Source organism: Zophobas morio, unplaced genomic scaffold (assembly GCF_036711695.1).
Source record: "Zophobas morio isolate AGI-343-1 ecotype UQ-CSIRO unplaced genomic scaffold, CSIRO_AGI_Zmor_V1 ptg000018l, whole genome shotgun sequence".
In the NCBI taxonomy this organism is placed as follows: Eukaryota; Metazoa; Arthropoda; class Insecta; order Coleoptera; family Tenebrionidae; genus Zophobas; species Zophobas morio.
In genome coordinates this window covers 5,309,958-5,322,504 of record NW_026972123.1, presented here as the reverse complement: position 1 = coordinate 5,322,504, position 12,547 = coordinate 5,309,958, and the positions used below count along the sequence as shown (strand labels likewise).

General features: G+C 33.8%; 1 protein-coding gene across 1 annotated transcript; it reads right to left on the bottom strand.

Moving 5' to 3' along the window:
- Positions 1-5,699: 5,699 nt before the first annotated feature.
- Positions 5,700-12,203, bottom strand: LOC135130966 (protein artichoke-like). The gene is made up of 4 exons (XM_064058457.1): positions 11,063-12,203; positions 9,254-9,796; positions 6,063-6,919; positions 5,700-5,984 (listed from the first exon to the last, which is right to left on the bottom strand). The coding sequence occupies exons 1-4, from the start codon at positions 12,201-12,203 to the stop codon at positions 5,700-5,702; spliced, it is 2,826 nt and encodes a 941-aa protein (XP_063914527.1).
- Between the last annotated feature and the right edge of the window lie 344 nt (positions 12,204-12,547).

Here is a 12,547-nt window from a genome sequence, read left to right as displayed (position 1 = left end):
ATAAAAACTACCAATAACCAAGTCAAGACAACGTTCATTAATATTATTAACGTTATTGTACTGTTTGTAGTTGCAGAAATTGAGAAAATTGAACAGGGATGAAATTTTTTTGTTACTTGTCACAGGAAGCGACAAATTTGAACAATGCTAACATTACCCAGTAAATCTGGATTCCAGTTACCAATCTCATTATAGGCTAAATTTAAATGATCAATGTGTTCTAATTTATAAAACGCCTTAGTTGAAATCTTCCTAATTTTATTCCCCTGGACATCAATTTTGGTCACATTAGAATTATTCTTTAATACTTCGTCTGGAATCTCAGTAATCAAATTATAACTGATTGAAATTTCAGAAATTGATTTTGCCTCACTCAACAAATTATTATCCCAATCTGTAACCTTATTGAAGTCAAGTCTCAATACTATAAGCTCAGGCATGTCCTCAAATGCTTTACCAGCAATTTTAGCAATCTGGTTGTTGGCTAGATACACGTAGGTGAGTTTGGTGTTGTTAAAAACTCCTTCTGGGATTTCTTCCAATTGGTTTTCCGAAAGCCAGAGTTCCTTCAACTCTGGTAAGTTTCTCAAATCAGCAGGTCGCAGAAGCTTGATTGAGTTTGAATACAAATCGAGTGATACTAACTCTTGCATATCAAAAATTTCCGGATCAATTTCCTCGAGATTGTTTCCAAACAACTCCAGTCTTGTCAATCCAATTGCAGACAAAGCTCCTGGTGCGATGGTGTGTAGAAGATTATGATTCAAACTCAAGGTTCCAAGAGTAACGTTTTCAAAGACACCACTTGAAAATTCAGTGAGTTTGTTCCTATCAAGTGACACGTATTCAGCTTTGAAATTCGTGAAGGCTCCTGGTTCTAGAAGGGTGATTGAGTTGGATGACAAAACTACATGCGATACGTTTAGATTGGTAAAAGTAGCAGTTTTGATTTGTGTCAAGTCGTTCGAAGCGAGAAGAAGATCTTCCAAAAGCGGTAAGTTACCAAAAGCTTCCGGTTCGATTTCTTCCAAACCCACGCTGGACAAGTCAAGTGTCTTCAAATTAGGTACATCAAAAACCGATTTTTCATACAGGATGGGAACGTTTCCAAAGATTTCCACGGACACTTGGGTTTTATTGGGAATGATTTTCTTAAGATCGTCAGATGTAGCTACCGACTCTACTAGTTCGTCATTAAGAGACCACTGCACTGTCACATTTTCGAAAGTAATTTTTTCACTGATAGTAACTTTAACAAGTAAAATACAGACTAGTAGGTTTAACACAAAAGAACGCATCTTGATTACTGAAGTAGTTTACGATAAATGTTGCTTTTATAATGTAAGATGGAAAGTTATAGATGTACGTGTGATTAACTGAGTTGTTTTCCAATACATCTGATTAAGATTAAGATGACATGCATGACACGTACTTTTAAAAGAATTTCTAAGATTCTTGGTGAATTCAATTTTCTTTATTGGATAAATATTCAAATCAAGAAAATGACGTTTTCATGTTAAGAGAGTTTTACTCCTCCCACGTTCACTGCTATTTTGAAAACAACAAAATTTTGAAGAATTCAGTAAAAGTAAAATTACCGAAAACAATTGACCAAAAATAATTAACATTATTAAAAGTTGGTCGAAGGTTATTTCGACGGGACTTCTCTCGTACAATTCAACAAATCCTACAAATAATACATTGCAACTATCCAACGGACAAAAGTTGTCCTTTTAGGATAAATACAAAAATACAAATTTAATCAACCAATAAACTCAAATTAAATCAGACATTTCTCCAAGTTTTTGTAGTAACAAACCTCTTGTGACCACATTAAAATGCTACCGCTGTGATAAAGTGTGTCTAAAGAAATTACCATCTTCTGTTGGATGAAATCGCCTCACGTGATACATGAATTATATTCTCAGTAGAATAATATAAGTTGAATTTTTCCATAATAATAATAATTTGTTTATTTTTTTTTTATTAATTATTATTAGAAAATAATCATGAGAACTTGAATAAATAAAAATTGAATTAAAATTTTCAAATAAGTACAATAAAAATTATTACATGATCGTTTTCAGGGTTGGACTTCATGTCATATAATTCATTTCAAATAACATTTCTTCAATTTAGCACAAAAAATAAAACTTACGTTAAATACATGATTTGGAGGCAATTTTCACTTACGAATCCTCTCAAACTTCATGATAACAACTCTTTTATTATTTATTTTATAAAAAATCATCTTATATGCTACGGGTCAATCTGGAATCTCAGTTATTAGATTATAATAACTGACATTTACCAATGGTGTGTTACTCTCTACAAAAAAAAACAATTTATTCTTCTAACTGCATATGTATTAAACCAAAAACTACAAATAATGTGTTAAATCAATGTTATAAAAATTAGAATCCGCCTTAATCGACTCACTCCGCTGGCGTTGGAATAAATTCCTCTATCTTCTTAACACACTCTTCATTCCAAGGATTATTTCGCAAATTTGTAACTTCAACATTTTTGAAAACCGTCTTCAACTCTCCTTCAATACATTGTAACTTATTTCCATTGAGACCCAAACTACCAATACTAACATTCCCCAACAAATCTGGATTCCAACTATCAATATCATTAGAGGCCAAGTTTAAATAATAATCAACGCGTTCCAACTTATCAAATGCTTTAGCTGAAATCTTCCCAATTTTATTCCCCTTAAGATCAATAATCTTCACACGAGGATAATTCTTGAACGCTTCGTCTGGAATCTCAGTTATCTGATTAAAATTGACTGAAATATGAACAAGTGATTTTGCCCCTCTCAGCCAATTATTATCCCATTGGGTTAGATTATTAGAGTTAATGAACAATATTTCAAGCTCTGGCATGTCATCAAAAGCTTTACTCGCGATTTTAGCAATCTTATTTGCGTTTAATTCCAACCGAGTGAGTTTGGTATTGTTGAAAACCCCCTTTGGAATTTCTTTCAATTCGTTTCTCGCAAGTCTAAGTATCTTCAAATTTGGTAAGTTTCTCAAATCACCGGGTCGCAAAAGCTTGACTAAATTATCATCCAAATTTAGTGCTAATAATTCTTGTATGTCAAAGACCTCTGGCTCGATTTCCTCGAGTTTGTTTCCAAACAGACTCAATGTTCTCAATGCAATTTTCGACAAAGCACTTGAAGCGATGGTGTGGAGAAGATTGTCTCTCAAAATCAAGTTTTCTAGAGTAAAATTTTCGAAGACACGACTTGGAAGTTCAGCGAGTTTGTTGTTACGAAGATCCACGCGTTCAGCTTTGATATTTTTGAAAGCTCCGGGTTGTAGAAGGACGATTGAGTTGAATGACAAGTCTATGTAAGACACATTTAAATCGACAAAAGTATCAGTTTTGATTTGTGTTAAGTTATTCGAATCCAGAAGGAGTGCTTTTAAAAGTGGTAAATTACCAAAAGCTCCGGGTTTGATTTCTTCCATACCTACACCGGATAGGCTGAGTGTGTTCAGATTTGGTATATCGGAAACCGATTTTTCGTACAAGATGGGAATGCTGCCCTGGATCCAAACTGGCACTTTTTCTTCTTCAACAGGAATGATTTTCTTAAGATTGTCAGATGTATATACCGAGTCTTGCGTCTCATTACCAACATACCATTGAACCGTCACATTTTTGAAAGTAACTTTTTCAGTGTTACTAAGTTTCAAAAGAAAAATACACAGGAGTAGGTTTATTAGTGAAGAACGCATCTTGAATACTGAAGTTGTTTATGCTGAATGTCGTATTTATACGGTCATAAAGGATTTTCCAATACGTTTGATTAAAATTAAGTTAGTCACATGATGACGATTTCTTGGTTAGTAGTGAAATAAATTTTCTTTATTAAAAAAATATTCAAATCAAAGCAGCGCTAGATTCTTGTTAAATGCGATTACGACGTTGTCACAAAAGTACTGGAAGTATTGTGATCTCCCTTTTTCATCTGTCTGTCTGTCTGACGTCTGCGTCGATTTTTGTTATACAATAAAAATTATTATTCAAAATTACACAATTTACACTATGAAATATAATTTTTTTTTAGAATCTCAATATTCACAACGAATAACATGATGGTGGGTAGACGGAGCTTAAATTTTGCCTTTTTTTCTGGATATACGTAACAATTTTTTCACGACAATATATTTAAAACGTTTAAAATGGTAATTTTTTCTCGGGAAGCATCGATTTTACAATTAAGTTGCGCCCCTCGGTCTGACAACAAATGAAAAATTCATCACAATCTAAATCGGGGCGGGTGGGTGGGGCTTATTTTTTGGATATACTTTCCTTTCAACAGCATGTTATTTAAAAACATGTCCCACACAATAATTTCTTGTAGAGAAATAAACATTCTCCAATAAACTCCGCCCTTCGGCTCACAACGAATAAAAACGTTATTACAATTGAAATGAGGGCGGGTGGGCGGCGTTTGTAATTTGCTTTTTTTTCTTAATATATGTGCGTACTTTTCTTTTCACGACAAGAAACTGAAAACATGTTTAAAAGGGTAAATTTGTAAAGAAGTATATTGGATAAAATTTACCATTTTAAACATGCTTTTAGTTTTTTGTAATGGAAAAAACAATATATATTAAGGAAAAAAAATGCAAAACATAAGCCCCACCCACCCACGCTACCTCAATTGTGACGCTCTTTCTTTGTTCGTCATTAGTCAAGAGAGGCGGAGCAAAATTCGTATTTTTCTAGAAAAATTACCATGTGATACATGTTCTTCAGTGATGCTCAGAGAAAAATATTTGTGTTTTAAGTAACAAAAAACAATAATCCCCACCCATCCGTCTGGATCTCAATGGTGATGAATTTTCCATTCGTTGTCAGACTGGGGGGCGAAACGTAATTACAAAGTCCATATTTCCTGATTTAAACACGTTTTAAGTTTCTTGTTGCGAAAAGAACACTACGAATATTAAGAACACAAAAGACAAAATATAAGCCCCGCCCACCTACCCCACGTCTATTGTAATGAATTTTTTATTCATAGTGAGCCAAGAGGGTGGACCTTAAAATCCTTATTTCTCTACAGGAAATTATCATGTAAAACATGTCTTTGAGTATAGAGTTGTTCAAAAAATACTATGTATATTAAGTAAAAAATAAAGGCAAAGATTAAGCCCCACCAACATACCCATCACCATAAAAAAAAAATAATAAACTTTATTCAATTCATGGATAAAGGACTATCTTGGACTAATTTTAATCGACGAAAACGATTTCTTGCTTTCTTATAATATTATAAAATTTGATTTTGCGATTTTCGCTTTCGTGGTAACAACGGAAAATTTGGAAAAACATCTGATTGTTAATTTTAATAGAAAACAAAGTATGGGTAACATTTCATAGTCTGTATGATATTCATAATACACATAAAATTTGTCTGACCCATTTATCTGTCTAATAAAAATCCGTGACGGCAGACAGGCAGACAGACAGACAGACGGACAGACGGACAGACAGACAGACAGACGGAAATGGGCGACCTATTTCTTCGTACGCTAGGTCATGAAAGGTCGAGAAAACATGAAACTAGAGAGTAAAAAAAACAACAGTTGTTCTATTTGCGTATGTATTAAAGTAAAAACTACATATTTATTATAGCACAATATTCTATCAAATTGTAATAGTTGCTAACCATCCCACTACGGTATCCGGTTCTTTTTTTTCTGAAACTTCTCAACCTTCTTAGCGCACTCTTTTTTCCAAGGATTATTTTCCAAACATATCTTTTGAACATTCTTGAAAATTGTTTCCAAATCTCCTTTAATACACTTTAACCTATTTCCACTGAGATCCAAACTAACAATGCTAACATTCCCCAATGTATCTGGATCCCAGTTATCAATCTCATTATCGGCCAAATTAAAATAACGAATCTGTTCCAATTTCCGAAAAGCTTTATTTGAAATCTTCCTGATGTGATTCCCCTGAAGATTAATATTGAACAACCGAAAATAGTTCTTGAAAGCTTCATCTGGAATCTCAGTAATCTAATTAAAACGGACTGAGATAGAAGCGAACGGTGATGTCAGCCAATCATCCCATTGGGTTAGATTATTGGAGTCAATCTTCAACACTCTAAGCGCCAACATGCCATCAAAAGCTTTACTCGCAATTTTAACAATCTGGTTTGTAGCTAGATTCAAATAGGTGAGTTTGGTGTTGTTGAAAATACCATCTGGGATTTCTTTCAACTCATTTTCCTCGAGACTCAGCGCCTCCAACACGGGCAAGTTTCTCAAATCACCAGGTCGCAAAAGCTTGATTGAATTATCATCCAAATCGAGTGATGCTAATTCTTGCATATCAAACACCTCCGGATCGATTTCCTCGAGTTTGTTACCAAACAGACTCAATGTAGTCAATCCAATTGCAGACAGAGCTTTTGGTGCGATGATGTAGAGATGATTATCACCCAAACTTAAGCTTCTCAGAGTAACATTTTCGAAGACACCACTTGAAATTTCAGTGAGTTTGTTCTTATCAAGTGACACGTGACCAGCTTTGAAATTCTTGAAGGCTCGTGGTTGTAAAAGGAAGATTGAGTTGGATGACAAATCCAGATATGATACATTTAGATCGGTAAAAGTACCACTTTTGATTAGTGTCAAGTTATTCCGATTCAAAAAAAGAGTGTCTAAAAGTGGTAAATTACCAAAAGCTCCGGGCTTGATTTCTTCCAAACCCACGTCAGCCAGGTCGAGACTGTTCAAATTTGGTATGTCGAAAACGGATTTTTCGTACAAGATGGGGACGCCTCCGGTGATGTCCACCCTCACTGGTTCTTCGTCAGGAATCATTTTTTTAAGATTGACAGATGTGGCTTGGGTCTCTAGTGCCCCTTTGTAAAAATACGACCGAACTGTCACATTTTCGAAAGTAATTTTATCACTGTTACTAACATTGAAAAGACAAATACGGACTACTAGGTTTAGTAGTAAAGAATGCATCTTGGTGACTGAAGGTGTTTACGTTGAATGTCGTATTTATAAGGTAATATAGAAAGGTATGTAGGTGTGACTGATGAATTGTTTTCCAACAAATTTGATTAAAATTAAGTTAGTTACATGTATGACACGGACTTTTAAAAAGAATTTGATAGATTCGTGGCGAAATGAATTTTCATTATTAGATAAATATTCAAATCAAGGATACGCTTATCTCGTCCAGTTACTTACTCATCCGACCTTCATTACTGAAAACTGCTTGAAAAGAACTAAAACATAACGATACTGTACGATTTTCTGTCTATCCAGTTGTTAAAACTTTTTATAATCCACAACAACTTTTACAATCCCTTCATTATCTTTTATTGATACCCCTTCTCGATTCATTTCAAAAATTTTCAATAAGTTAGATTACAACATCGCTTTCAAAACTAAAAAAGTCTTACTTAAATGTTAATGATTATTGCCCTGCTATCGACATCTAATGTACACGTTCCAAATTTTACAAAAAAAAAAATTATTAAAACAACTCGCTCATATTTTCCGTTCAAAAATTAAAATACCACTTAATTGACAACATTGTCCAGAGAGATTTTTGGTGCCAAGATGTGCTGTCAAAGAAATTGAGGTTAGGACGAATATGATTTTTATTCAAATTACGTCGCTTTTGTTTATTTTATTTTGACGTTTTTGTTATGAAATTTCAAATTTCAAGTTTTTTGTACTACCAACTTGCCAGTGTAAAAATAAACCCTAGAGGGATTTTATTTGGTTTCTTAATTTTGGAATAAACAATTCGCTGCGTTCACTCGGGAAATTGATGAAAAATTATGGCCAATTTTTCAAAGTCGAGGGGTCTTTTGGTCTATTTCTTGAAGACAATTGTAAACACTCATAATTGAAATCCAAAATCGCTCTATCCGTATTTTCCTCGTCATCATAACAAACTAAATGTATTAATATCGTTATAAAATTTAGTGTGTTTTCATTGGTCCATGTGGGGAAATGTTCGCTTAATACTATGCTATCATTGGTTGATGCAGGGAGCTTGTCGATCGAAAAGTTTTTGACTAAAAAAATGTTCACGTAAGTCGCCTATGATTTGTCATAGTTTGATTTTTCTCACAATTTTATTGGACGAAATTTTCTGAGGAAAATAGTCTTAAGAATTTATTTCGTTTGAAATAAATATTGAACTAAAAATTTTAAATATATGCAATTAAATTTATTCTTAAAATAAAACAACAGTTGTCCTATCTGCCCATGTATTAATCGAAGAACTGCATATTTATTATACTTAACACGATATTCTATAGAATTAGTATAGTTGGTAGCCACCCCACCAGGATATCTATTTTTTCTTCTACTGTAACTCCACAATCTTCTTAGCGCATTCTTCCTCCCAAGGATTGTTATCCAAATAGACAATTTGAACATTTCTGAAAATTGTTTCCAAATCTCCTTTAATGCACTTTAATCTATTTCCACTGAGATCCAAACTAACAATTATTATTATTATTATTATTATTAATATTATTATTAAGTAGTAAGTTGACCAACAGGTCAAAGCCCAATTACAGGTCAACTATAATACGCCTTAACATGAAGAAAGGAAGAAATACTGCAGCTATAATTACTGGAGTTCTGTGATAAGAGTTCAGCATGCCAAGGCGATATCAAAACTGAAACTAATACTAGACAAAGTTATCTAAAGATATCAAAGACATACGGATCTAAGTTATACTGGTGACACATTTCATAGACTGGAGAGTGTTTTTCGATATTTAGACGAGGAGTTGGAAGATAAAAACATTGATTAGATCGAGATGACATTCTAGGTACCAAGATGAATATCTTACCAAGAAGATCAGTGCAATCAACGTGAAAATTTATCACATTACGAAGAAATTTTAACGAGGCGATACACCGTCTAGTACTTAAGGCTTCTACTTTAAATCGTTCTAACAAGACAGAGTGAGGAATACCTCTGACTGGATAAACACCATCCTCCTTAAATGCCGTGTATTTTAAAAAACGTCGTTGTATGTTTTCCAGATGGTTAATACGATTTTGTGTGAAAGGAGCCCAAACAATACATGCATACTCGAGCTTTGAGCGAACGTAAGCAAAGTACAGCAGTCGCAAGCTATCAACCTGTGTAAAATCTCTACCACACCTTATAATAAAACCAAGTGACCTGAAAGCACTATTACATATATGTTCCACATGATTAGCAAAACTGAGCTTACAATCAAAAATGACGCCTAGATCTTTAAATGTATCCACTCTAGCAAGACTCATGTTGTTTAATTTATAGTCGAATTGAATTTGTGTGCACTTATTGGTAATGGTCATTATGTGACATTTCTTATAGTTCACTGGGAGTAAGTTAGACAAACTAAATTCATGAAACCTATTTAAATCATCTTGCAACAAGATGCAGTCCTCTATGGTTGAGACGTCTTTATAAATCTTAAGATCGTCAGCATATATTAAAACGTTAGATTTTATGTTCTTAACAATGTCATTAATGTAAACAATAAACAGAAGAGGGCCCAGCACGTAGCCCTGAGGCACCCCCGAGGGAACAGGTCTTTTTATCGACTCGTGTCCACAATATGTAACACACTGTAACCTATTAGCTAGATATGATTCAATTAAATTAACTAATGAAACAGAGAGACCAATATTACTTAATTTTGCCAATAGAATTACATGATTTAATTTATCAAATGCCTTAGAATAATCAGTGTATACTACATCTACCTGGAGCTTGGAATCAAGCGAGTCAGCTGCAAATTGAGTAAATGTGCATAAATTTGTAACCGTGGATCGACCGTTGACAAAACCATGTTGATATTCACTAATTACATTTCTGAAATTAAAAAGAAGATGCTTGTGTAATATTATTTCAAAAACTTTAGAAAAATTACAAATTAATGATATGGGCCTGTAATTTTCAATTACATTTCTTTCGCCAGTTTTAAAAATTGGAGATACTATTGATAGTTTCCATATTTCAGGAAATTTACAGGTTCTTAGAATTAAATTAAAAAGAATTGTTAGAGGTGGAGTTAGTATACAGGCACAATCTGTCAGAATAAAGCCTGGAATATTGTCATGTCCTGAACACATATTAGGTTTGATCTTTTTCAAAGCGTTTAGAACATCTGATTCCGAGATAGTGTTTAGATTTATTATTGGGTTTAACATTTGATAATCAGCAAAATCGTCAGCGTTATTCACGGTGCAATTATTATAATTACTGGAAAAATATTCTGCAAATGCATTGACAATATCATCAGGTTTGTTAAGAAGTTTATTTGAATAGCTCAGCTGCGAAGGTATACCCCTATGCCTACTAAGGTTGTTTACATGGGACCAAAATTTACTGGGATTAGATTTAATATTCACCTCAACGTTAGTTATATATCGTTTGTATTCTAAGTCGATGTCACGTTTTATCTCAGACCGTATCTTTTTAAACTTGCTATGTATCTCAGTTTCATTGATAGTTGATTTAAGCTTACGGTGTAGGGTGTTTTTAAGTTTCAGTTTCTTTATAATGACTGGAGTAAACCAAGGCGGAAAGCATATTTTACGGGAACGACGAGTTTTGGGAACATGTAGGTTGAGTGCATTATTTAGTTTATCGTAAAATATACCAGAAGCAATATTAATATCACTAATGCTGTTAAGCTCAGTCCAGTTGATTTTCATTATCTCTTTATACAAATTTGGGTAATCACTAATCAGCTTGTCGAAAGTTCCAGTGGGCATTAACTATTCCACTGTGACTAATTGAGTTGGTTTTTTTGCCACGCTGAGTTTTTGAGATAATCAGAGAGGGATGGTGAACATCCTCATCCACTAAAGAGTCATCACACTTATCAACAGAACAATAAAAACTACCAATAACCAAGTCAAGACAACGTTCATTAATATTATTAACGTTATTGTACTGTTTGTAGTTGCAGAAATTGAGAAAATTGAACAGGGATGAAATTTTTTTGTTACTTGTCACAGGAAGCGACAAATTTGAACAATGCTAACATTACCCAGTAAATCTGGATTCCAGTTACCAATCTCATTATAGGCTAAATTTAAATGATCAATGTGTTCTAATTTATAAAACGCCTTAGTTGAAATCTTCCTAATTTTATTCCCCTGGACATCAATTTTGGTCACATTAGAATTATTCTTTAATACTTCGTCTGGAATCTCAGTAATCAAATTATAACTGATTGAAATTTCAGAAATTGATTTTGCCTCACTCAACCAATTATTATCCCAATCTGTAACCTTATTGAAGTCAAGTCTCAATACTATAAGCTCAGGCATGTCCTCAAATGCTTTACCAGCAATTTTAGCAATCTGGTTGTTGGCTAGATACACGTAGGTGAGTTTGGTGTTGTTAAAAACTCCTTCTGGGATTTCTTCCAATTGGTTTTCCGAAAGCCAGAGTTCCTTCAACTCTGGTAAGTTTCTCAAATCAGCAGGTCGCAGAAGCTTGATTGAGTTTGAATACAAATCGAGTGATACTAACTCTTGCATATCAAAAATTTCCGGATCAATTTCCTCGAAATTGTTTCCAAACAACTTCAGTCTTGTCAATCCAATTGCAGACAGAGCTCCTGGTGCGATGGTGTGTAGAAGATTATGATTCAAACTCAAGGTTCCAAGAGTAACGTTTTCAAAGACACCACTTGAAAATTCAGTGAGTTTGTTGCTATCAAGTGACACGTATTCAGCTTTGAAATTCGTGAAGGCTCCTGGTTCTAGAAGGGTGATTGAGTTGGATGACAAAACTACCTGCGATACATTTAGATTGGTAAAAGTAGCAGTTTTGATTTGTGTCAAGTCGTTCGAAGCAAGAAGGAGATCTTCCAAAAGTGGTAAGTTACCAAAAGCTTCCGGTTCGATTTCTTCCAAACCCACGCTGGACAAGTCAAGTGTCTTCAAATTAGGTGCATCAAAAACCGATTTTTCGTACAGGATGGGAACGTGTCCGAAGATTTCCACGGACACTTGGGTTTTATTGGGAATGATTTTCTTAAGATCGTCAGATGTAGCTACCGACTCTACTAGTTCGTCATTAAGAGACCACTGCACTGTCACATTTTCGAAAGTAATTTTTTCACTGATAGTAACTTTAACAAGTAAAATACAGACTAGTAGGTTTAACACTAAAGAACGCATCTTGATTACTGAATTAGTTTACGATAAATGTTGCATTTATAATTTAAGATGGAAAGGTATAGGTGTACATGTGATTAACTGAGTTGTTTTCCAATACATCTGATTAAGATTAAGATGACATGCATGACACGCACTTTTAAAAAGAATTTCTAAGATTCTCGGTGAATTTAATTTTCTTTATTAGATAATTATTGAAATCAAGGAAATGACGTTTTCTTGTTAAGCGAGTTTTACTCCTCACACGTTCACTACTATTTTGAAACCAACAAAATCTTGAAGAATTCAGTAAAAGTAAAATTACCGAGAACAATTGACCAAAAATAATTAACATTATTAAAAGTTGG